The 26,819-nt window shown below is 40.5% G+C and overlaps 1 protein-coding gene across 9 annotated transcripts in view; it reads left to right on the top strand.

Annotated features, from left to right (window-relative positions):
* Positions 1 to 24,111, top strand: part of elmo2.L (engulfment and cell motility 2 L homeolog) — a 41,505-nt gene extending 17,394 nt beyond the window's left edge. For 5 of the 9 annotated variants that reach the window (XM_041576900.1, XM_018235194.2, XM_018235192.2 and 2 more), the window contains 19 exons: positions 1,069 to 1,141; positions 1,228 to 1,278; positions 1,511 to 1,692; positions 5,176 to 5,275; positions 5,363 to 5,514; positions 5,596 to 5,674; positions 5,827 to 5,862; positions 6,031 to 6,081; positions 6,552 to 6,674; positions 6,865 to 6,999; positions 8,571 to 8,675; positions 9,009 to 9,117; positions 9,337 to 9,473; positions 13,186 to 13,349; positions 14,324 to 14,436; positions 19,916 to 20,023; positions 20,121 to 20,203; positions 20,308 to 20,385; positions 23,071 to 24,111. In XM_041576900.1, coding sequence (XP_041432834.1) covers positions 1,069 to 1,141; positions 1,228 to 1,278; positions 1,511 to 1,692; positions 5,176 to 5,275; positions 5,363 to 5,514; positions 5,596 to 5,674; positions 5,827 to 5,862; positions 6,031 to 6,081; positions 6,552 to 6,674; positions 6,865 to 6,999; positions 8,571 to 8,675; positions 9,009 to 9,117; positions 9,337 to 9,473; positions 13,186 to 13,349; positions 14,324 to 14,436; positions 19,916 to 20,023; positions 20,121 to 20,203; positions 20,308 to 20,385; positions 23,071 to 23,271 — 2,080 coding nt within the window. In that variant the 3' untranslated portion in view covers positions 23,272 to 24,111. Of the gene's footprint in view, positions 1 to 1,068; positions 1,142 to 1,219; positions 1,279 to 1,510; positions 1,693 to 5,175; positions 5,276 to 5,362; positions 5,515 to 5,595; positions 5,675 to 5,826; positions 5,863 to 6,030; positions 6,082 to 6,551; positions 6,675 to 6,864; positions 7,000 to 8,570; positions 8,676 to 9,008; positions 9,118 to 9,336; positions 9,474 to 13,185; positions 13,350 to 14,323; positions 14,437 to 19,915; positions 20,024 to 20,120; positions 20,204 to 20,307; positions 20,386 to 23,070 lie in introns of all 9 variants that reach the window. The other 4 variants (XM_018235198.2, XM_041576903.1, XM_041576901.1 and 1 more) reach the window with 4 other exon arrangements.
* The last annotated feature ends 2,708 nt before the right edge of the window (positions 24,112 to 26,819 follow it).

Raw genomic sequence — 26,819 nt, forward strand, 5'->3', positions numbered from 1 at the left:
AATTTGTATGTATGTATGTATGTATGTATGTACAAATGTACTTATTACAGTTTTAATATATTCATCATCAAACCACTATTACCGCTGCGGAACGCTGATCAAAGCATTCTTGGAGTCTGGTATGATTAATATCAATGTATCGGCTTTATTTACGCGCTTTTAAAAATTACAAAGGAGGGAATTTACATCTAACGCGTTTCGAGTCAAAAGACTTGACACTTCATCAGAATATATTCAGCACTATACAGTTTTACAGTCCAAAATAGGGAGGACAAACACTGCAATAAACATAGTGTCTATAGGAAATGTTGAACCATTCAAAGGTTTTTAAGTTTTCTATCCATCGAACATTGAATTCCATTGGATATGATTTTTTTTAATACCGACTGAAATAGGCTTTTTCAGGTCAGATCTTTTCACCTCAATTACACAAGATAAATAGCATAAGTATAAGTTTAAGGCAGTATTTAGTAGACATACCTTTGGCAGCTTTAAATTCTGTGTGGATATGTCTGCATCAGTTTGCTCATCTGGACATTCCCATTTTTCTCTATTCCTTTTTGCAAAACTGCTCAAGCTTTGTCAGGCTACACAGGGATCAGGAGGGAACAGCTTTTTCCAAACCCAGCCACAAAGTTTCTATTGGATTGAGATCTGGGCTCTGACTCAACTATTCCAGGACATTACCATTGTTGTGCTTAAGCCACTACTTGACTTATGCTTGGGCTCATTGTCATGATGCTGCCACTGCCATTCTTTAACATAGGGATGGTGTATTTATGGCAGTGTTTGGCCAAAAAGCTCAATTGTGCTCTTATCAGACTTTAGAACCTTCCTTCCAGCTGACTTTAGTCTCCAATGTGCATTCTAGAAAACTGTAGGTGAATGCTGATGATCTCAAGGTGGAAGGTGAATGTGAAGTGAATGTATAGTTAAAGTATTTAAGCAATTAAGCTGAATGAATGACATTTTAAAGAACATAGAAAAAAAAGCAGTAAGGAATTATGGATAGGCTTGCTGGAGTAGATTCGTTTTAGCTTACATAACCATTTCTTTGTGTGTTCCCAGGTTCTCCCTGCCCAACCCAGAGTACTATGCTTTTCGATACGCAGATGGCACCCAGCTGTACATTACAGAACAGGTGAGGGTGTGTGTATTATGCTTTCTGTGCTTTGTGCTGGGCCTGTTTGTGGTTTGTGTCTCCCAACTGACTCTGTAGTATTTCAGACTCGCGGTGACATGAAGAATGGAACAATCCTCCGTCTGGCAGTGTCCCCAGTGAGTGTTATGAATGGTACAATCCCTGTCCCTTTTTTTTTTTTTAATCCACTGGTCCTCATGTTATTGGGCAAATATAACCCTGATTTCTTTATAATATCCCCTGTCAACTCCTGATTTCGGTGAGTTCTTCTCAGGCTCAAGACTTAACTCCCCCCCCCCTTACTCAGGCTTTTATTACCACCCCTGTGTATCATAATCACCTCAAACCTGATTTTACTCTTCAATTCAGTCCAGAGCAGCTCGGCAGATTCTGGAGAGAATTCAGGGTCACAGTACAGATGGAAGGCTGGAAGCCATGAAAGAACTAGCCAAGCTTTCTGCAGACACTACCTTCGCCACTGAATTCATCAATATGGAGGGCGTGACAGTCCTTACCCGTTTGGTGGAAGGTGGCACCAAGCTGCTGTCACAGTGAGTATCATTTCTCTATAAGGAAAGAGTGACATGGAGATTAGAAATCACTTTTAAAGGGATTCTGTCATGATTTTTATGATGTCGTTTTTATTTCTAAATTACACTGTTTACACTGCAAATAATTCACTCTACAATATACAATTTAATTCCTGAACCAGCAAGTGTATTTTTTTAGTTGTAATATTGGTGTGTAGGCAGCCATCTCAGGTCATTTTGCCTGGCCATGTGCTTTCAGAAAGAGCCAGCAGAACTGCTTTCTGGCAGGCTGTTGTTTCTCCTACTCAATGTAACTGAATGTGTTGCAGTGGGACCTGGCTTTTACTATTGAGTGCTGTTCTTAGATCTACCAGGCAGCTGTTATCTTGTGTTAGAGAACTGCTATCTTGTTCTGTTGTTAGGCTGCTGCTGGGGGGGGGGGTGATATCACTCCCAACTTGTAGTACAGCAGTAAACAGTGACTGATGTTCATCAGAGCACAAGTCACATGACTGGGGGCAGCTGGGAAACTGACAATATGTCTAGCCCCATGTCAGATTTCAAAATTAAATATTGAAAAGTCTGTTTGCTCTTTTGAGAAACAGATTTCAATGCAGAATTCTGCTGGAGCAGCAATATTAACTGATGTGTTTTGAAAAAAAACATGTTCCCATGCCAGTATCCATTTAACAATAAATGGGAATTGCCCACGATTAAGCTACATGTTGAAAATGCTCCTGCCTGCATGCTTGGGTCAGTTCCAGTTGATTGTAACGTGCAGTCATTTATTTCTCCATGCTTCAGTGCTAAAACATTTCATAAATAGCTGTGGAGGCAAAGTTCGTGAAGGTTCTTGTGACCTTTGTAATTTGGTCCATATCATTAAAGGGGTTGTTCACCAACTTTTAGGATGATATAGAGAGTGATATTCTGAGACAATTTCAAATTGGTTTGCATGTTTTATTATATGTGGATTTTGAGTTATTTTGAGTTATTTCGCAGCTCTCCAGTTTGCAATGTCAGCCATCTGGTTGCTAGGGTCCAAATTAACCAAACTGCCAAAATTAACCAAATCAACCATGCTTTGATTTGAACTAAAGATTGGAATATGAATATGAGAGGGTCTAAATAGAAAGATGAGTAATCAAAAGTAGCAATAACAATAAATGTGTAGCCTTAGAGTTTTTTTTATTTTTAGATGGAGTCAGTGACCCCCATTGGCAAGTCAGAAGAAAAATGTAAATAATAAAAAAAAACTAGACAAAATAAATAATGAAGACGATTGAAAAGTTGCTTAGAATTAGACATTCTATTACATACTAATAGTTCACGTAAAGGTGAACCACCCTTTAAATATGGCCACAACTGTGTTTCCAGCTTCATTGGTTGTTCCTCCCAACCTTCTTCTTTATGCCACATTTTCAACACTTCTTCCCTTTGATGACTTTGGGGGGTTGAAGAGTTATAGAGGTTGTGTGCCATTATATCCACTTTGCCCAGGGGATGAATGGGTAAGCAGTTGGCACATTGAGAGGTAACTTAGTAATATAGTTAGGTAGAAAAAACACACGACCATCAAGTTCAACCAGAGGAAGGCAAAATAACCCATCTGAAGCCTCTCCAATTTGCCTCAGAGGGGGAAAAATGTCCTTCCTGAATCCAAAATGGACTAGTCCCTGCATCAACTTGTACTATGAGCATAGGCAGGGGCGTAAGTACAGAGGAAGCAGACCCTGCGGCTGCAGGGGGGCCCGGGAGATACAGGGGGCCCCATGAGGCTCTCATTGATGAGCAATTTCAACATATATTGTTAAAACAGGACAAACACTGAATATGTTGGGGGCCCTAAAATTAATTTGCTGTGGGGCCCAGCATCATCTAGTTACGCCACTGAGCATAGGTAGGTTTTCATGTGCAGCATATCATAAATAGACTGTTTACCTAATTAACACTGTTTTACCTCATTATTGTTCATCTGAGTTGTTTCTTCCCATGATTCTAAATGACTGCTTTATTATTTTGATTTACGTTTGCGTCTCATTTTGCTGTAGTGATTTATGGTTTAAACCTTCATGTTTACCTTTTTCAACCTGTGCCAGAGAGTGTTTTACAAGCTTTTCCTGCAGACATTTGAGTCCATAAACCAGTGGGAATCATTGCAGGTTACTTCCTTCTCCCTACAGTGAGTCTGGGAGCATTTAGAGACAACTTTCTAAAGGTTATAAAGAAGGATACTGTATTACATTATATCTCAGTTATAGGGTTCCTCTTATATCTGATTTTAGTCAGGCCTCAGAAAAATGTATTCTAAGCAGGTCCGGACTGAGATTCTGGCATTTCAAGTAAACAGAGGCTCAAACAGCCCCCCTCACACACAGGATCAATAAATAGTCTATGGCATCAATGTACAGTACTCTGCATACAAGAATCAGAGTTTAAATGACAATTCTAATACATCCATGGTACATTCTCTCTTTGCCTAAACAACACTGGGCAAATTTAAATCTGGGCAGTAACCCATAGCAACAAATCAATAAAGTGGAACGTTCATAAAGGGGAACTTTGTTCACATCCAACCTACCAGAGATGATGCCTAAGAATTTGCATTTGCAATTTGCAACTTCCTCCTTTGCATGGATTTAAGCGTATGCATATTTGGTGTGCTTTTCCTATTTAAAGGTGACTGTTGCATGGGTGCTATAAAATCCATCTGAATGATGAAATCAGTTCCGATGCATGGGATCGAGGCACACCTGCTGCATGAATCATCTCTATTACTGATTAGCTTGTTAATGTATATTTCAGGGGTGCCAAGTCATCTCTTTAACACTTACACTAAATGAAGTTTTCCAATTTGTTTGATTGTGTAGAAACATAGAGAGCACTTTATTTTATTTATTTAAATATTTTATTTATATATATATATATTCGAAATCTTGCTTAAAGCCAGCACAGCACGTATAAAGGTTAAGTGTGCCTGGGTGCAAAATGCAAACAATACGGTAACTGTCCCAAATAAGGCATGCACTCCCAGGTCTTATCCAATGTGAAAAAATGGTATTTATTGCAGTTTTTTGCTGAATAAACACAATTTTTTCATCTTGGATCTTGCACCTTTGAGTGCATGCCTTAAAGGCTGCCTTTGAACATATATATATATATATATATATATATATATATATATATATATATATATATATATATATATATATATATATATCAAAATGTATTTTTAAAGGGAAGATCTGGCAGCCCTACACTAATGGGTTAATTTATTTAATAGTGTGTCAGGATAGGGTTTTTTTTTGTTTTTACTTCAAAAGACCCTATCCCAACAGACTATGAATAATAAATCCTGACCCAAAATAGGCAATGGTAAGTCACTTCCTGCTATTTCTTGAAATGATAAAAACCTATGCAGGCAATAGTCCTGTTTATTTTTCCATCATTCCCATCCTGCTGCCATGTGTATATTCACCAGACTTCGATGTCTGTCTCCCACAGTTACAGTGAGATGTTGGCCTTCACACTTACAGCTTTCCTGGAGTTGATGGATCATGGGATCGTCTCCTGGGATATAGTCTCTCTGACGTTTATAAAACAGGTCAGGCTCTCTTGTGAACACTTGTCTTTCTTACAGTTTATCCAATTCAGTGCAGGTAGGGGTCAATGTCTTTTTTTCCCCCCTCAGATTGCAGGGTTTGTCTCTCAGCCATCAGTGGATGTATCAATCTTGCAGCGCTCTCTTGCAATACTGGAGAGTATGGTGTTAAACAGCCAGGCGCTATACCACAAAATCGCAGATGAGATCACCGTGGGTCAGTTAATATGTCACCTGCAGGTGTAAGTTTGCCTTTTCCTATGTGGTCACTTTTCCTCGCAGCTTAACGTGTCCTTGATGGTGCTCATTGTTTCTCCTCTTAGCTCTAATCAGGAGATCCAGACCTACGCCATTGCTCTGATCAATGCTCTGTTTCTCAAGGCCCCAGAAGACAAGAGACAGGTGTGTAAAGTGCCCTTGGTTTGTGTGCAAATGCTTTGTTCATCCACTCCTTTTGTGTTGTCTGTTTTGTGGATTTAACCCCTTGCAGGACATTGGTCTCTGTCTGCTCTTAACCCTCCTCTTTGCTTCTGTTTGTGTGCGTTGTGCATCAGGAGAAGCCGCTGAATCTGATGGACGTTCCTGTTAGTGTGAGTATAACTGGGGAAGGGGGCACATAGTATAGTTTCCGTGTTCTGTGTTCACTTTAATTTCTCATTAGCTCAGTTTTTAACCTGGATCTCCCTGGTCCTTTCTTTTCTTTTCCCTGCTGTTCTCCTTCCCTCTCCCTCTTATGCGTTTTTTTTTTTCTGGAGCAGGAAATGGCAAATACATTTGTGCAGAAGCATCTGAGATCCATCATCCTTAATGTAAGTACAGTATTTAACTGAGAAAAACGTACTGAACTTGAGTAATAGAAGGGGATGGGGAAGCAGTAGACCATGGGGAGGGGGGGTTAGACATTGATATTACTTTGGAAGGTAGAGAGATTTAAAACTCATTCATTGAAGAGGAAAGGACTCCAGCTGTCTCTTCTGCTTCCGCCATGGTGAGTTTTGATCTCCCTCTTTTATTTAACAAGAACAAAGATGGGATCAGCTCAATATCGCCTAAAACATGGCAACGTATTGGGAAAAGATCTGCTTGTTCAAATCTTTCCATGTATGACCAGCTTTAATCTACCTGGCTGGGGTTTCCCTGACTCCTCTCATTTCTGTTTTTTTGTTTTTTTTTACAATTCACTTTGCAAGGGTTTTTGAAGAAGATTTTATTTGGGGGTTTTTGGGGAAGAAGATTTTTCCTGCTCTATATCTCACACTTTCTGGACTCATTTACCCAGCATGTTATAAGGGGTAACCGACCAATCAAAACAGAGATGGCCCATCAGCTGTACGTGCTGCAGGTACTGACATTTAACCTTCTGGAGGAGAGGATGATGACCAAAATGGATTCTAATGACCAGGTAACTTTAGTTTTTTTTCCTGTTATTATACAGTAATGGCACCCTCTATAGCAGCACCATTAGTGTCACAGCCGTTCGACTTTTTTTTTTTTCGCTCAAACCCTTGATTCTTGCTGCACCTATACGTTTCTTTCCTTTGGCATCATCACAAACCTTCTAATGTGATATCACATTAAAACCATTTCTTCAGGGACAAAGGGACTGTATCTTTGAGCTGAGGAGAATTGCATTTGATGCTGAATCCGACTCCGGTGGCATATCGGGAGGAGGAACTGAGAAACGTAAAGCTATGTACAGCAAAGACTACAAGATGCTGGGCTTCACTGTGAGTAACTGCTATTTTTACTTACTGCCTTCATTACTTTACTTGAAATACATGTTAACTACAACACTGCAGGGACAATAACTACTGTAGGAAGATGCACTATATAATGCAATATGCAAAAAAATGGAACCATAAGGCTTTTTAAGGGGGTAACTCATCATACACCAGCATGTATATACTATTATTTGGAATTAATAGCATTAATCACTCCTTTGCAAAAGTTCTGGGTCTGAGTGAAGTCGTTGCCACTGGCTTGGTTGTGTTTAGCTGTGCTTTTGTTCTATACATGATCTGCTCCCAAAATCCTTAAAGGGGAACTATCGCGAAAATGAAAATGTAATATAAGCTTCAGCATACTGAAATAAGAAACTTTGTAAATACAATGAATTAAATATACTGCATCGTTTCTGAAATAATCAAGTTTATGTTCACTATCCTTCTCTCGGCATCTGTTTCTCTTCATTCTTTCTTCATTTTGGGTGTCGAATATTCATTGACACATCCAATATATCTTATTGGGGGGGCTTCCTTTCCCAGCAGATGTATTAGAGCTCAATCAAATAACTGATTCCAGTATAAACAAAATAACTGCCTTTTGCACAAATTCTGCATGTATAGAGACATAATGTCTAGCGGGTTTAAAAGAGTGAGCTCTAATACATCTTCTAGGCAAAAGGAGGCCCCCCTATAAGATATATTGGATCTAACTGTCAATGATTATCTGACACCCAACTTACCTTTTACAATAAATATGGCTGTATGCCCTGGGCTGCTCTTTTCTGCATTGTTCCATTCCAAAAAATCACCACTTCCATAGTAATGCATTGAATATGAGCATTTTTGGGCATCTTTAATTGTTTCTACCATAAATTTAAGAGTTTCCCCTACTGTGTATAGAAAGCTGTGCTGGGCATTTTCAGGTGTATTGGCCAACACTGTTTTCCGTATGAGCATAACAGCAGTCAAATGCCCCATGTGCCATAATCCGAAGGTATTTTTAAATTAAATTTAAGGATGCATTGAATTCACCAAACCCCCGAATCCTTCATGAAAGATTAGGCAGAATAAATTATCATGCTTTCTAGTAATGATGAAGAATTATTGAAAGCTCTGAGTTTCCTGCACATTATCTATTGTTTTTTGGAAAAAGTAAAACCTATTATTTGGGAGACCAGTATCCAGTTAATTTAAATAGGCAACACCTACTTTTTTCTGAAACTAAATGGGACTTGTAGAAAAATAATAATTTTTTGTTTTTATTGAAAAAAAAGTGCACAGAGAAAACGGCTACATTTTTAAGTTTGCATTTTCCTTTTGAACGCTATAAACTTGTTGTGGGAGTGAAGGGATTTGTTTTATCTCATCCCTTCATCATTATTTATTATGCCTGAGATTGGCAGCACTGTGGACAAGTCACAGTTGACTAAAAATAATTCATTAACCTCCTCCCATTGCAATGGGATCAAAATTAGGGATAATTTATTACCAATTCCTACAGCATCCAGGGAAGGCAATGTATAAATCTACAGTATAGTGGAGCATTCAAGTTACATATACTGTTTCTCTATTAGAATCATGTGAACCCTGCGATGGATTTCCTTCAGACTCCCCCAGGGATGCTGGCTTTGGACAACATGTTGTATTTGGCGAAACACCACCAAGATACCTACGTTCGGGTGAGATATTCCAGATGTTGTATCGCTGTACCGTTCCCTAACTTTGAATACCTCCACCTGTTCACTGTGGATTTCAAGCTCCATATTTCATATTTTATTGGATATTTTATGGGATTTGGTCCATGCTGGGGACACTATGAGAAGGCCCAGTTGGTCAGGGGCCCCCGTATAGTTGGAGTTTTTCCGGGACTACTCGGGTGAACCAGCCTCCTGCCAGCATGACATTTAAGTGACAACTGGTATATACTAGGGGTAAAGTGCTCTAGTCTCTGATGTGAATGAATCTGTATATGTAATTTAATGTCCATGCCTGTGTGTTATACACCTCTTCAGATTGTGTTGGAGAACAGCAGCAGGGAAGATAAACATGAATGTCCATTTGGCCGCAGTGCCATTGAACTGACCAAGATGTTGTGCGAGATCCTGCAAGTCGGCGAATTACGTAAGTGCTGTAACTGTATCTTATATTCATTTTTAAACACTTCTTTTCTATGTATGTCCTTGGACACCCCTTTGTTTGTAGTTTTTTTTTTATAGCCCTTTATGTTAACGACCTTAGTTCACCATGTAAATGCTTGGTTCACCCAAACCCACAGTGACTCTTTACACTCTACTCCCTCCCACTCACTGTAAGTATCCCTTGCACTTTCTCACCACACAGCTAATGAAGGCCGGAATGATTATCACCCTATGTTCTTCACACATGAGCGCTCCTTTGAGGAATTCTTCTGTATTTGCATCCAGCTGCTTAACAAGACCTGGAAAGAGATGAGAGCCACTGCAGAAGACTTTAACAAGGTCAGAGTTTTTCCATATCTTTATTTGCACTCACCCCAAAATATTAAGGAGCCTTGCCTACTGTGTAATAATTCAAACACTAATGCAGACTGCAAAAATATGAGCACAGACTGGGATTAATTTTTGCAAGTGAGATAAACCCCTTTGTTTCTCTGTAAATGTTCTCTAGTGATAGTGCTCCCCTCTTAAAGGGGTTGTGCACCTTTGAGTTAACGTTTAATATGATGTAGAGAGTTGCAATTGGTTTTCATTTTTTATTATTTATGGTTTTTGAGTTATTTAGCTTTTTATTCAGCAGCTCTCCAGTTTGCCATTTCAGCAAATGGTTCAAATTACCCTAGCAACCATGGATTGATGCGAATAAGAGACTGGAATATGAATAAAAGAGGGTCTGAATACAAAGATGAGTAATAAAAAGTGGCAATAACCATATATTTGTAGCCTTACAGAGGATTTGTTTTTTTACACAGGGTCAATGACCCTGTGTAAAAGTTGTAAAGAGTCAGAAGAAATAGCCAAATACTCAAAAGATTATAAAAAATAATGAAAACCAACTGAAAAGTCACTTAGAAATTTGCTTAGAATTTGCTATTGTAGATACATTAAAAGATTTTGGGGCCATTTCAGGCTTCCGAGCCAATTTAGATAAATCGGAATTACTCTGGCTGGGAGCCCCTCCTGATAATAATACAAAACTGGCAGCTAATATGTTCCAACAGACCGCTTCCTATTTAAAATATCTGGGAGTAAAGATACCAGCGGATATAATGCAGCTGTACGACCTAAACATAACGGAAACCATGGAAAAAGTAATACAAGACCTGAAGAGCTGGGAAAATCTACCCATAAATTACATTGGCAGAATTAATCTATACAAAATGATTGCCTTTCCTAGGCTATATTACAAGGTACAAGTGTTACCACTTATAATAAAACCCTCTGACATAACTAAACTCGACAAAAAGCTACAAGCTTTCATATGGAAACGTAAAAGACCTAGGATATCGTTAATGAAACTAGCACAACCTAAAAGCAATGGTGGCCTTAACCTACCATTATTAAAATATTACAACTTGGCTAGTCTTATGCGAATAGCCAAAGACTGGATCAACCGAGAGAGTATGTACACTGATACTCAAAGAGATCAAAATTTCACACCAAATATCTCTTTAGCATATCTGCTACATGCCTTACCCTCGGAAATTCCAGACCACTGCCAAACCAATCCGCTGATACACACCACAATTGAAGCATGGCAAAAAATCAGAACCAAATTATTCGGGACATACAAACTCTCACTTTTCCTGCCATTATTAAGCAACAAACACTTCCAAGATGCTAAAGCAGACCCCCGTTTTAAACTATGGCATTCCAAAGGCTTAACCATGATTGGCTCACTACTTAACCCAAGCACAGGTTCAATTTATAAATTCCCAGACCTACAATCCAAATATGACCTCCCTAACAATCATATCTTTGCCTACCTGCAAGTAAAAAGCTATGCGGAACTAGTGACTCGGGGTATAAAAGCACAATTAACAAATAATCCATTGGATGTCTTAATAAAGGCGCATAAGGGACGGCTTCTTACAACATCAGGAGTATATGCTATCATTCGACCACTTATAGACTACAACTTACGTACAGAAGGAATATCAAGATGGCCAAATATAATACCAAACACGACAATAACCCAAATTACTACGGCATATATGAAACGCACCAAAGCCTTATCAGCAGTCTATTTCCAAGACGTGGCCCTTAGACTTCTCCATAGAGCATATGTGTCCCCCAAAATAGCACACACAATGGGCCTAACACAGACGCCCAAATGCGCAAAGTGCAATCATACGGACGCCACTTTGGAGCATGCATTGTGGTCATGTACTAAATTAAATGCTTTATGGAATACAGTTCTATCACATATTGCAAGTTGGTGTGGAATCATAGTAACCCGAGCAGACCCACGAATTCTGTTGGGTTTATATCCCACACCCACTGACAACACCTTCAAAGGTAACCTCAGACTCGCAGATATAATGGTACTAACAACAGTTAAGACCATCTTGGAATATTGGACTAACACGCAACCACCTCCAACACAACTTTGGAACCGCAAATTACTATATACAATGCAACTCCAATGGGTCTTGGCATTACAAGATAAGGAACTCAAAGGCTCACTTTTCTTTGATATTTGGAGCAAATACCTAGACACATTGGAAGGACAAAAACAGCAAAAATTTCTGGCCCCCTTCAGATGTACCAAATGGTGGGCAGAAAGCTCCCTCAGAGGTGAACTTAACTAGCACCTCCAAAGCAAGAAGGCGAAATGAAAAAAGAAAAAGATACTCGCCCCCTCCTCCTCCTCTCTCTTCCCAACTCATGTATCTGTATTGAAGACAACTACCTCCTAGCTGTCGCAAATGACATGATAAAGAAGCTCCCTCTACCCCCTCCTTTCCCTCTCTCCAAAGTTTCTTACTCTTTCCTTTCCCCATCTTTCTTTCTATTCTGTTTCCTACTCCAACTGTCTATTCTCAAATTTTATTGTGTTATACAGATATCAAGAAACCTTGTTGACAGTGATTGAATTTGACTGGTACACTCATGGAACACTGATATTTGTATACCCAATCTGTCATAACGAACATACCATATTATGCACAGTTTCTTTGCTAAATAATGCTATTTGTTTGTTTGGTTTTTTGAAAATACAATAAAAAAAGTTTTAAAAAAAAAGAATTTGCTATTGTATAACATACTAGAAGTTAACTTAAAGGTGATCCACCCCTAAAAGTCAGTAGTACTTTTTCAGTTTTGGCTCCCTTGGAGTTAACAGCCTTTGTTCAGGGCTTCTCATTAACAAAGTTACATGCATCCAAAGTTCAAATAATACCTAGCACTCCCTAACCTAACAGATTGCCTCTTCTTCAGGCGACTAATCTCCACAAACTGCCTTCCCGCCAGCTAAAATCGAAATCGCCGTCGGGATTGCACTCGGAGCGCTTCGTTTTCCAAAGTTGCCTCACAAGGAAATTTTGGGGCGACTTGGGAAAATGCTCCGAGTGCCATCCCGCCAGCGAGAATTGTTTTTCGTGGAGATTAGTCGCCCGAAAAAGAGGCAATTTGTCGCCGGGCGACTAAATCTCCCGAATCTTCGAGTGTGTCTCTACCCTTAAACTGAGTTTTCCAGTGTATCTGGGAATGCGAATAGGCGTTCTCCCCAAATCTCTCCCTTACTGGTCTGAGGGACCCAGTGCCTTAGGTAATGCAGTGTTCTAGTTTTATGTGTTCAACTTTTTGTAACAAGTACAAATACTTGCAGGAGAAAACCTGCTGAATACTTGCAGTGTCACATGACTAGAAGGTGAATTAGTAGGGCACACCCCAAAATTTTGTATCCATAGGGCAAGTCACTAGGAATTCTTAAAACCCAAAACTTTGGGGGGTTATGTAATAAATGGCACTAAGTTTGCCCAGGAGCAGTAACCCATAGCAACCAATCAGCAGGTAGAATTTACTAGTCACAGGTTTAAAAGCAAAAATCTTATTGGTTGTTATGGCTTACTGCTCCTGGGCAAACTGGGTTTGTCTGTTATGGTTAAAGAAATAGAAGTTTTACCCCACTAATTCACTCGCATGTAATGAAATATACTGTCCATACAGTCAGGGCAGTTGCTTTTCATTACAACTGTTCTGTCTTTCCTAGGTTATGCAGGTGGTGCGAGAACAGATCACTCGTGCTTTAACCTCGAAACCCAACTCCCTGGAGCAGCTGAAGAATAAACTCCGCAGCCTGAGTTACACAGAGATTTTAAGGCTACGGCAATCCGAACGGCTGAGTCAGGACGACTTTCAGTCCAAGCCTATTGTGTATGTAGGATGCATTCCTTGCTAACGTCTTATCCAGCATGTAGTTCTGTGCAACTTCTACTTCCCCCTTGTTTTATGAACACTGCATAATACAAATTTCCTTGTTCCTAAAAATCATTTTGCTTTCGCTTAGTTGGTTAGTATGCACATGTTTTCGGTTCCTTTTTATGCCTGAAAATTGGATATTCGCAAGCTCAACCCACACTGCTTGTGCTTATAGACACATACATACTTAAATGCTGTTTTCAATGCCTGAGCTTCCTATTACAGAAGTCATGGGGCCTCTAGAGCAGGGGTCCCCAACCTTTTTACCCATGAGGGGTCCCCAACCTTTTTACCCATGAGCCACATTTAGACTTAAAAAGAGTAGGGGAGCAGCACAAGCATGCAAAAAGTTCCGGGGGTATCAAATAATGGTTGTGATTGGTAGCCCCTATGAGGACTGGCAGCCTTTTGTCTCCAAGCCAGAAATTCAAAAATAATCACCTACCGTGAGGCCACATCCAAGGGGTTGGGAAGCAAGCTGTTGCTCAGAAAACACTGGTTGGGGATCACTGCTCTAGGACATCCCAAATCTGACTGGCAATAACATTAGAGGAATTATGGCACATTCCATATAGCAGGAGAAGAAACCCACCAGTAATAAGCAGCCATTCATATTATTTAAGAGAACAAGATGTGCTCCAATGGAAAGCGTTATCATTATTCACAAAACTCTCTCTCGGTTCTTTTCCTCCAGCGGTAGTTTTTGTCTTTGTGGAGGGCTTCTAAAATCCTAGCATATGTTTCTAAGTACTGTAGGTTACTGACCATGTGCCTGCAGAATGGAGGGCCCAGGTGAAGGAAATTCAAGCCACTTATTTCTTGCAAATATCCTGCTTTCCATAGGCAAGATCTCTCCCCAATACCCCCAAGAATCCCTCCCTACCTTTGTGTTATTCTTCCTTTTTAATCCCCCTTTTCCCCCATTTTAGTGAGCTGCGGGAAAAGATTCAGCCCGAGATTCTGGAGTTGATTAAACAGCAGCGGTTGAACCGGTTATGTGAGGGAAGCAGTTTCCGTAAGACTGGAAACCGCAGGAGGCAAGGTGATTTACGATTTACAGTCCTCTTTGTGCCCTAATCAAACTAATCGACGCAAACCTTATGGTTAAAATGCATGCAACATCTCTATTATGTGACATAACCAGGATCAAAATCAAACCGATTATTTAAAATTCTTGCTGTAGCCAAGGCTGGTTTTCAGTTTGTCAACAAAGCTGTCATGGGAAACACTTTGCCTCTTTCTCTGATCTCTTCTATGGTAGTTAAGTGATCTATTGAGAGAAAAGCATTTTCTTGTGGCTGAACTGCTTTTGATTTCTAATACTATTGGAGAATAAGTGGTGTATCTGAGTAACCTTATTACCCCACATTGTCACCAATCCTCATTGATCAGGAGGAGTTAAGGCCTGTGACACACAGGAGGGCAGGTGGGCTGAGCCTGGAGGGGGGACGCCTACATTTCCCCCCCCCCATTCCTCTTGAATTAAACGCTGCCTAAGGACCAGGGCACATGGAGCATTGGCTCTGCTGCTCTCCGCCTGCCTTTTCTTTGCAGGCTGAGAGAAGCAGATCCGCTCCCTTCTCCAGCTCCATTTATCTGCATGTAAAGGGCTTGTAAAGACAAAAAAATGAAATCCCATTTGTACTTTCTTGAATAAGAAAGAAACCTATCTCCAATATACTTTGATTAAAAAATTGTACCGTTTTTATAAGAAACCTGACTGTATGCAGTGAAATTCTCCCTTCATGTGTTTACAAAACAGGGATTTTTAGTTACAAAGTTATGATCATAAAGTTGAAAAGCCACCATACCACGTCAAGGTAAACCCCATATGGCGGTCCCTAACTTATTTATCTCAGGTCATAGTATAAAAAGACTTGGTTCTCTGCATAATAGCATTACCTGTATTCAGTGTGTGTTGAACATTGGTTTCAGTCTGAAGGCTAAATCCTCCCCCGCCCATAAGGGCTTTTAAGAGAGAGAGATTGCCCAAACCAACGCCATTATGCTTTAAAAGCATAGGACCGCCATTAGTTTAAAGGGGTGGGTATGGGGTGCTATTAAAAACCAGAGGAAGCTAAGCCACGGCTTCAGGACTAATACAATATATACGAAATTTAGGGGTTGTGGAGGCACTCTTAAGGCTAAATCAAAGTATATTTAAAGGAGAAGGAAACCCCCCCGGGCGCAAAACCCCTCCCCTGTGTGCCCCCCCTCCCTCCTCCCCCCTGGCCTACCTGTCCCCCTGGGCAAATGCCCCTAACTTGTTACTCACCCCTCTGCGCAGGTCCTGTCCACGGAGTTCACAGTCGCCATCTTCTCCCACGCGCGTCTTCTTCCTGCTCTGACCGGCGTCTTCTGGCGCATGCGCAGTAGGAACAGTTACCGGTACGGCTCTACTGCGCATGCGCCGAATGTCACAAAGTGAAATCGGAAAACTTTGCGACATTCGGCGAATGCGCAGTAGATCCGTCATGCGCCAGAAGACGCCGTCAGAGCAGGAAGAAGACGCGCGTGGGAGAAGATGGCAACTGTGAACTCCGTGGACAGGACCTGCGCAGAGGGGTGAGTAACAAGTCAGGGGCATTTGCCCAGGGGGACAGGTAGGCCAGGGAGGAGGAGGGAGGGGGGCAACACAGGGGAGAGGGGAGGGGTTTTGCGCCCAGGGGGTTTCCTTCTCCTTTAAGTATAATGGAAGAGCTACTTACAATGCACTTCCCTGGTCCCCGTCTCATAAGCAATTCAGTATAAATGCAAGTGCATGTGTTTACAAAACAGGGGTTTTTAGTTACAAAGTTATGATCAGCCTTCAGACTGAAACCAAACCCCTGTTTTGTAAACACATGCACTTGCATTTATACTGAATTGCTTATGAGACAGGGGACCAGGGAAGTGCATTGTAAGTAGCACTTCCATTATACTTAAATAATATACTTTGATTTAGCCTTAAGAGTGCTTTCACAACCCCCACATTTAGCATAATCGTTTGTTTGATTAGGCTTGTGGTGCATTAAGTTCATTTTTATGTTTAGTATACAAAATACAGCATTTCTAGCCTTATTCTATTTTAGACTTTACTTCCCCTTTAAAGGTATTGTTCACTTTTGAGTTAACTTTTAGTATGATGTATTCTGAGACAACTTGCAATTGGTTTTCATTTTTTATTAGTTGTGTTTGAGTTATTTAGCTTTTTATTCAACAGCTCTCCAAATTGCTTTTCAAGCAGTCTGGTTGCTAGGGTCCAAATTAACCTAGCAACCATGCCCTCGTTTGAACAAGAGACCAGAATATGAATAGGAGAGGACCTGAATAAAAGGACGAGTAATAAAAAGTAGCAATAAGAATATATTTGTAGCCTTACACAGCATTTGTTTTTAGATGGGGTCAGTGACCCTCGTTTGAAAGCTGGAAAATTAGAAGAAAAAGGCAAATTATTAAAAAAACTATATAAAAAAAAAAGGCCAGTTGAAAAGTTGCTTAGAATTAACCATTCTATAACATACTAAAAGTTAACTGAAAGGTGAACCACCCCTTTAAAAAAGTACAGTTTCCGTTTGAGTACAGAAGCAAAGGAAAAAAGCAAAAGCAGGCATTTTTGGGCCGACCTTTGCTCCTTGTACCTGCAATAAAGCAGAAGTTGTACTTTTCAGTGCAGATGAATTGAATCAATGCTTCATACAGAACTCGATTCAAGGCACATTCTGTCGGTCCAAAACTAAGAACAGAGGCATGCGGCTACTTGCCTAAGGTGTTTTGACCTCCACTATGTTCCACAACTGCTTTAGGCTGCAGATTTCCTGTGTATCTTTATGTGAAGCTGTGACACACAGACAAGCATTGTGTTGGTCAACACTGTTTCCTGTCTGAGCTGCGCAGCGATCAAAACGTTCTGTGTGCCATATGCCTAAAGCGGATGAAAATCCTTAAAGGAACTGTTCAGTATAAAAATAAAAACTGGGTAAATAGGCTGTGCAAGATAGAAAATGTTTTCAATATAGTAAGTTAACCAAAAATGTAATATATAAAGGCTGGAGTGACTGGATGTCTAACATAATTGCGTGAACACTACTTCCTGCTTTGCAGCTCAGAGTTAGAGAGCTGAAAAGCAGGAAGTAATGTACTGGCAATTATGTTAGACATCCAGCCTTTATACATTACATTTTTGGCAAAAGTAAAAGTAACAATATTAGATTTTTTATTTTATTTTGCACAAACTATCTATGTATTAACCCAGTTTTTATTCTGAGGGTAACACACAATAGCAACGCGTTGTTGAGTAGCAACCCCATATCGTAAGTTCAAATGCATAATATGAGAATCACAGGCGGAGAGCAGAATAACTGCTAATTAAATGTTTATTGTGCTTCCACATGACATGTTTCGGCAACAAGGGCCCTTTTTCAAGTGTGTGAATTATTTAAGGTTTTTATTTTTACACTGAACTTTAAACTTGAAAGGTAAAAGTTGATCCAGGGAGATGTCCGAAAGGATTTTTTTTCCCTCAGGGGCTTCCGTTGGGGCTTATGCCTTCCTCTGGATCAACAAGCATTTAGGCAGGTTTTATATAGACCAGGGATGCACCGAATCCAGGATTTGGTTCGGAATTCGGCCAGGATTCGGCCTTTTTCAGCAGGATTTGGATTCAGCCGAATCCTTCTACCCGGCTGAATTGAATCTGAACCCTAATTTGCATATGTAAATTACGGGCGGGGAGGGAAATCCTTGGGAATCTACCGAATCCACTATTTGGGATTCAGCTGAACCCCCGAATCCTTTGCGAAATATTCAGCTGAATACTGAATCCTAATTTGCATTTGCAAATTAGGGATGGGAAGGGGAAAATATTGTTTACGTTATTTATTTTGTTTTGTGATAAAAAGTCACACGATCTCCCTCCCCACCCCTAATTCGCATAAGCAAATTAGGATTCAGTTCGGCCGGGCAGAAGGATTAGGCCAATCCTGCTGAAAAAGGCCGAATCCTGGATTCGGTGCATCCCTGTGACTTTTTGTCACAAAACAAGGAAGTAAAAAATGTTTTCGCCTTCCCACCCCTAATTTGCATATGCTTCGGTATTTGGCCGAATCTTTCGCAAAGGATTTGGTGGTTCGGCCGAATCCAAACTAGTGTTTTCATTGCATCCCTAATATAGACAGAAAAGGTTGAACTCAATGGACGTGCATCTTTTTTTCAACCTAACGTACTGTGTGAGTAACTTTCATAGGAAAAAAACCTCCAATTGAAATGTATGCTCCAAAATGATCAGGCTTAAAATGCTTACTGGGCAATTTACCATTGTTGCAAGCCAAAGGAAGCTGCCAAGTTAGTAACAAAGTGCCTCTACACTGCCTGCCAGATAACATTGGAACTCACAAGGTACATGTGTCTGATGAATCGATAGGCTTGTCAAGCATGTAGGTGCACTGGCAGGAAAGATGTCCAGAGAGCAACCAATCAAATGTAGGTTGCCAAGATGCCAGTAATGACAAGGTCTAACCTTCCAGCAGTAATCACATAATAGCAGCTTGCACCCCTGCATTGCTAGGTTGTCGCAAATACACTGCCATACACTTCTTGTTCTGGGTTTCATTTAAAGGAAAACTATACCCCCCAAACAATGTAGGTCTCTATAAAAAGATATGGCATAAAACAACTCATATGTAAAATCCTGCTTCATGTAAATAAACCATTTTCATAATAATATACTTTTTTAGTAGTCTGTGCCGTTGGGTAATCATTAGGGATGCAGCGAATCCAGGATTCGGTTCGGGATTCGGCCAGGATTCAGCCTTTTTCAGCAGGATTCGGATTCGGCCGAATCCTTCTGTCCAGCTGAACCGAATCCGAATCCCAATTTGTATATGCAAATTAGGGGCGGAGAGGGAAATTGCGTGACTTTTTGTCGCAAAACAAGTAAGTAAAAAATGTTTTTCCCCTTCCCACCCCTAATTTGCATATGCAAATTAGCGTTCAGATTCGGTTCATATTTCAGTCGAATCCTTCATGAAGGATTTGGGGGTTCGGCCGAATCCAAAATAGTGGATTCGGTGCATCCCTAGTAATCATAAATAGAAAATTGCCATTTTAAAAAAATAAGGGCCACCCCCTGGGATCGTACGATTCACTGTGCACACAAACATAACAACAAACCATACGTTAGGTCACATGAGCCAATTAACAGACAGAGTTGTGTCTTTTGCTTCCACACTTCTTCCTTTTACAATTAGAGCTGCAGTATTTCTGGTCAGGTGATCTCTGAGGCAGCACACAGACCATCACAAAATGTTGGTTCAAAGCAAGAGATGTAAAAGGGCAATATTTACTTAAATATATATTCCAGTTTGGTAAGATTCTTTAACATGGCACTTAGTTTATATCATATTATCTGTTCATTTTGGGGGTATAGTTTTCCTTTAACAGTAGAACCTACTTTAATGATATGTTGCTGTAACGTTGTATATGTACCTACAGGTTGTAGCAAGGGCATTTTTGGCTCATTGATTTTATCTTTTTAACCTCAGAGCGTTTTTGGTTTTGTCGCCTGGCGCTGAATCACAAAGTTCTGCATTATGGAGACCTTGAGGATAACGTACAGGGGGAGGTGCCATATGAATCCTTACAGGAGAAGAGTAAGACATACATCCTCATCACCCTTGTCTTTCACTTCCACATTGTGTGTTCCTTACAATAGGTGCATGCTAGTCTCTAACATCATATTTCTTTCAGTTCCAGTTTCTGATATTAAAGCTGTGGTTACTGGAAAAGATTGCCCTCATATGAAAGAGAAGAGTGCCCTGAAACAGAACAAGGTACAATATTATTGTATGATATGTATTATATATAATATATGTGCTTCCTCATCTGTAGCTCCCGCCTTATCAATTCATTGGTTTCTGTTTTTATTCCATTGAAGGAGGTGTTGGAATTGGCATTTTCTATTCTGTATGATCCCGACGAGACTCTGAACTTTATTGCACCAAATAAGTATGAGGTAATAAAGGTTTATAGTCAGTAAAAAAAACAAAAAAAAGACCGCTCAAGCTCACCGCTGTTTCCCCTGGCCCGGTGCTCAGTCTTCAGTGTCCCCACTGTTCCCAAACGACAGAATTCAGCAAATAGACGGCACTTCTGGACAGCATTTATTTTTAGGCCTTTTCTAATTATTTTAGAAAAGGCCTAACGCGTTTCGGGATTAAATCCCTTAATCATAGGCCTATGATTAGGGGATTTGATCCCGAAACACGTTAGACCTTTTCCAGCAGTTTTGCTAAAATAAATACTGTCCAGAAGTGCCGTCTATTTGCTGTAATAAAGGTTTATATATATTTTACAGGTATGGGATCTGTTATCCAGAAACCCATTATCCAGAAAGCTCCAAATTAGGGGAAAGGTCGTCGCCATTTTATCCAAATAATCCAGATTTTTTTTAAATGATTTTGTTTTTCTTTGTAATAATAAAACAGTACCTTCTGCCGATCTTTATTGGAAGCAAAACCAACCTATGGGGTTTCTTTAATGTTTACACGGCTTTCTAGTAGACTCAAGGTATGAAGATACAAATTACAGAAAGATCCGTTATCTGGAAAACCCCAGGTCCTGAGCATTCTGGATAACAGGTCCCAAGCATTCTGGATAACAGGTCCCATACCTGTGTATTATATACTTGTCTAGAAGCAGCCATTATGGTATCTTGTGGCTGCATTATGTCCCCCAAAAAAGGTGACAAGCTGACCTCTTGGGTCTAGGGGTTGCCATCTTTTCTGGAAAAAATATACCGGCCTTCCTATATATTTATCTTTTTTCCCCTATTAATAACATTGGGATCAGCCATCATTTTTACCGGCCAGGCCTGTAAAATACCGGCCAGGTGGCAACCCTACTTGGGTCCTGTCTAGTCCCATATAGCAGGGAGGAGGCTGTGCTGATGGTGCTGTTTTATTCCACTGATGCACCAGCACCAAAATCAATTTTTCACTGCCATGGTCCCTTTTGAAAGATAGAAAAAGGCAGAAGAAGAAAAATTATTTTAAAAAAAAATGAACACCAATAAAAAAAGGTTCCCAATTATAGTACATACTATGACATACTGGGGCTCATTTATAAACACTGGGCAAATTTGCACCTGGGCAGTAACCTATGGCAACCAATCAAATGTTTGCTTTCATTGTTCAACCGACAGCTGCCTGTAAAAAGCCAGTCACTGATTGGTTGCTATGGGTAACTGCCCAGGTGCAAATTTGCCGTGTTTATAAATAAGCCCCACTATGTTAACCCAAATATGAGCTATCCTTTTAATAAACTCGAGAGCTGTCTACTCCATAAGAGTCAATGGGAGTTATGTAATAAAAGGCACTAAATTTGCCCAGGAGCAGTAACCCATAACAACCAATATTATGTTTGCTTTTAAATAGGTGACCGTTAATGCTACCTTCTGATTGGTTGCTATGGGTTACTGCTCCTGGGCAAATGTAGTGCCTTTTTTTTACATAACCACCAATATATCTAATTCTAGATCACCTCTGTTGCTAAACGTCTGTGCTTATACATTTAGTAGGCCAAATTGTTAATCTGCAAAATCCCTACCATTCTCCAGAGCTCCATTTGTGATTCCACCAGCCCCAGTGTTGTGCCTTGGGCACTTGCAAATTTGCACCTGGGCAGTAAACCATAGCAGCCAATCAGTAGGGATGCACCAGGATTTGGTTCAGGATTCGGCCTTTTCAAACAGGATTCGTATTCAGGCGAATCCTTGTGCCTGGCCGAACTGAATCCTAATTTGCATATGCAAATTGTGGGCAGAGTGGGAGGACTTTTCGTCACAAAACAAGGAAGTAAACCATTTTTTACAAATACAAAAAAGGGGGGTTGTGGGTGCACACCTAAGGCTAAATTTTAATACGTTCAAATACAATGGAAGTGCTACTGATCCGACCAGTCAATCAGTGCACATTCCCTGATGCCCTGTCTGAGTAATTCAATAAATATGTTTTTTTTTTGTTACAAAGTTATGGTGGTCCCTAACTTGTTTACCTTTGGTCATAGTATAAAAGGTCTTTTACCTCTTAGCATTACTTGGAGTAAATGTCTCCTGTGCCTTGGTTTCAACATGTTGGCTAAATCCTCCCCCACCACCTGCTTATGCAGCTTTTAAGAGAGAGAGACTGCCCAAACCAATGGCCATTTTAGAAAAAATGTGATAGTGGAAAGAAATGAAAGGCAAAGTAAAATGATGTGTACAGTTATACACGTGTGTATGTATGTGTGTTTGTAGAGTGTAGGTGTGTGTATAGATGTGAGCAATTTTTTATTCCACTTTTTCCTTTCCAATATGCAAATTAGGATTTGGATTCGTTTCGTTATTCCGCCGAATCTTCCACAAGGGATTCGGCCGACTCCAAAATAGTGGATTCGGTGCATCCCTACCAATCACTGATTAGCTTTTTTTTTAAGCCAGCTGCAGGGTGAGCTCTCAAAGCAATCATCTGGTTGCCATGGGTTCCTGCCCAGGTGCAAATTTGCCCAGTGTTTATAAATGACCCTCATTATATTATAACTCTAGTAGAGATTTCAACTCCTATAAAAGCAAAGTTGGAAAAGAGCAGCCAGATTATGTAACGTTACCTGCCGTGAAAGAGATTGCCCTCCCCTGTGCTAATGTTTTTGCTCTTTCATTCAGTACTGTATCTGGATAGACGGTGTAAATGCGCTGCTTGGGAGAGAAATGAACAGCGAGTTGGCTCGCACTGATATGGACACATTACTCAGCATGGAAATGAAGCTACGCTTACTGGACTTGGAGAACATCCAGATCCCTGAAGTTCCTCCTCCTATCCCCAAAGAACCCAGCAGCTATGACTTTGTCTACCACTACGGCTGATCTAGAACAGCAGCGCGAGGAAATCCACGCCCACTAATTGGGGATAGATTCTCTCATTAACCATCTTTTTAAGGGACCGTGGGGCTGACCCTGAGGCGGATTGTGTTACCCAAATCTGTGCCCCGAAAACCCTCTGTCTATACCCTCTGAAGGCCTCTGGCTGGATCGGCCTATACAGTAACTCAATGTATGTGTGATGCTATGCACGTTACACGTCTGTAACCAGGTACAGTTTGACATTCCGCCAGGTACTGAAGGGGCCGCGGCATGCTGAACTTGCTGGCTTTGGTGTTGTAAAATCCAGTCTATGCCTTAAAAATGTAGATTGCAATGAGAACTTCTGGGCACAGCTCTGCCGGTCAAAGCTTAGTGCACTGATCTCCAAATGACACAGCACAATTGCTTCCCCTGTTTCTCCAACAGTGAAATCCTATTTTTTTTTTTTTTTTTTTGAAAGCTGCAAAATGGTTTCTTTTCTGGGAGGAGTAAAACCCCTCTTACTTTCCCTTGCAATAGGAATAAAATCGGGGGTAGGGCTGCCACCTTTTCTGGAAGAAAATACCGGACTTCCAATATATTTATCTTTTTTCCCTATTAATAACATTGGGATCAACCATAGTCAGCTAGACCGGTAAAATACCAGGCAGGTGGCAACCCTTACCGGGGGGGTGATATAATATTTTGACGAATGTTTTCTTTACTCGGTACGAATAAAATGTCCTACAGTCTCAATCATAGCCTTGGGCAGGGGCAGTTAGATGTGGGGCCGAGGTGCAGGTACAAGGAAACTGCCATTAAAAATAAGCTGTAATGTTACTAATAAATAATACACTCCAAGGATACAGAGAAAGTCTGTGTGTGCATTTGGCTTTGCTTTGATGAGACTATGGGGTAAATTTACTAAAGGGTGAAGTGGCTTAACTATGGCGTAATTTCACTAGTGAAGGAGATAGACTCTGGCGCAACTTCACACTCTAACACCAGGCAAATTTTCGCTCTGGCAAAAGAGCATTACTACGCAAATTCACTAAGTTTTTGATTTTACTGAACGTTACCTCTATCGCCTGATTTGCCTTCTCCACCTCAGACCAGGCAAAGTGCAATGGAGTAGATAGGCCGTAATTGAAATTTTGTTGGACATTTTTCTAAGTCCCAAAAAACGCTGGCGATTTTTCCTTTTTACAGGGTGAAAAAGATCAAAAGATTTTTTTGGTGTATCCTCCTTCCCCCCTACATTTGATAACATATGGCACATAAACTATACTGTGGGCTCATGTGTAGGGCATTATAACACCTCTATATAATTTTAAAGGTTCCCTGGACTTGTGTAATGTATTTGCTGCAACATATACGGCCATTGTACTTTAGCCAACGCTAGTGTAACTTCGAACTGCTGATTGTATTTTCGCTAGCGCAACTTCGCAAGCGTTCAGTACCCTGTGTGCAAATTCGTATCTTCGTGAATTAGCGTTGTCCAGGCGAATTTACGCCTGGCGAAGTGTCGCGATGTGCGCGAAGCCAGCGCTGGCGAATTTTCGCAGGTAAGTAAATTTTCCCCTTTATCTCAATGTGTGGCATATCATATAGCTGATTAAACAGGTGGTTCACCTTTATGTTTTCTTTAGTATGAAATAGAATTGCTAATTCTACGCAATTTTTCAATTGGTCTTCATTTTTTATCTTTTTTGAATGATTCGCCGCCTTCTGATTCTTTCCAACTTTCAAATGGGGGGTCACTGACCCCACCAAAAAAACTGTTTTTAAAAATGACCCTTTTAATGGAGCTCCCCATGGTTCCTGTCGTGGGTGTGTCCTTACAGTCCTTGCTAGAAGCTCAGTAAGAGCAGATCCATCAGGTAGCCTACAGTTCTGAGGCCAGGCCTGGACTGGCAATCTGTGGGTTCTGGCAAATGCCAAAGGGGCTGCTATAAGGTGCCATAGAAAGTCAGTATTTATTGGGCTGGTGGAGGGCTGTTTGGGCCTCCTGTGTGGGCTGATTGGGCCTCTGTGTACCTGAAATACCAGGGCCTATTTTAATTCTCAGTCCGGACCTGCTGTCAGCTCCCCTGCACAGCCTGGGAAAACAGCCGACAGAAAGAGAAACAGATGGGGCAGTACTAGTAGGGTTTTGAGGGAATATTGGGTTTCCTGTATGAGGGATCCCATACCTTTATTTAATAGAAAGGGTGAAGTCTAACAAATCTGAGGTAAAGCTAAAGGGGTGGTTCACCTTTAAATTAACTTTTAATATGTTATAGAATGGCTAATTCTAAGCAACTTTTCAATTGATCTTGATTATTTATTTTTTATAGTTCCTTTAATTATTTTCCTTCTTCTGCTGACTCTTTCCAGCTTTCAAATAGGGGGTCACTGACCCCATCTAAAAAACAAATGCTCAGTAAGGCTACAATGTATAGTTATTGCTAATTTGTATTACTCTTCTTTCTATTCAGGCCTCTCTCTCCTTTTCATAGCCCAGGCTCTTATTTAAATCAGTGCATAGTTGCTAGAAACCAAGCTCTTTTTTCTATTACAACTGCTTTACACAAAAAGATGTAAGTTGCAAAATGGGTCATTTTGCACTTTATGTGCCCTTTAAAAAAATTCAAGGCCAATTCCGATCCCCTGCACTTGGCCGTTTAATATCTGAGCTTCAGTATTTTGTTGCTGTAACTTGAGCACCAGACAAAACACCTGGGTATAATTAGGGATGCACTGAATCAAGGATTCTGACAAATACAAACGACATTTGCAGGATTCTGATTTGATTGAATCTCAAATATGCAGCTGAACTAAATCTGTTTCAAACTGTGACTTTTAAACCCAGGGCAAGAAGAGCAACCAAGAGCAGTGACTGAATCTTTCATGAAGGATTCGGCCGAATCCCAAAGAGTGGATTCGGTGCAACCCTACCTATTATCCCCTATTAATAGGGAAGAACCTATAGGAAGGCTGGATCCAGAACAGTGGCTTAACTGTATATTACTGGGCCCCACAGCAAATTATTTTTCAGGCCCCCAAAATGTCTAAAAGTTGACCTGCATTGACCAATATGTATTGAAATTGTGTATGAATAGGGTCTCATGGGACCCCTATACCTACTGGCCCCCCTGCAGCCACAAAGTCTGCTTCCTCTGTAGTTATGCCCCTAATCCAGAAGAGGTGGGAAATTGGGCACCAATGTTGTTTTATTTTATTGAACCCCTGGCCACCACATCATTTTTCTAAATATTCTATGGGGTCCCTGACCACCAATGTTTTTTGTAAAAACCTTTATGGGGGGGGCCCTGGTGCAAATTTTTATTTGTAGAGTGGGGCCCTTACCACCAATGATTTTTTAAAAACTTGTAGGGGGGCCCTGACCACCAATGTTTTTTTTAAAAAACTTTTATTGAGGCCCTGGCGCCAATAGTTTTTTTTTTAAACTTATAGGGAGGCCCTGACCACCAATCATTTTTTAAAAACTTGTTAGACCCTGGCCGACCAATGGCTTTTTTCTTTTTTAAGTTATAAGGGGGCCCTGACCACCAATGGCTTTTTATAATTTG

The sequence above is a fragment of the Xenopus laevis genome, chromosome 9_10L (genome assembly GCF_017654675.1).
Source record: "Xenopus laevis strain J_2021 chromosome 9_10L, Xenopus_laevis_v10.1, whole genome shotgun sequence".
Taxonomy (NCBI): domain Eukaryota; kingdom Metazoa; phylum Chordata; class Amphibia; order Anura; family Pipidae; genus Xenopus; species Xenopus laevis.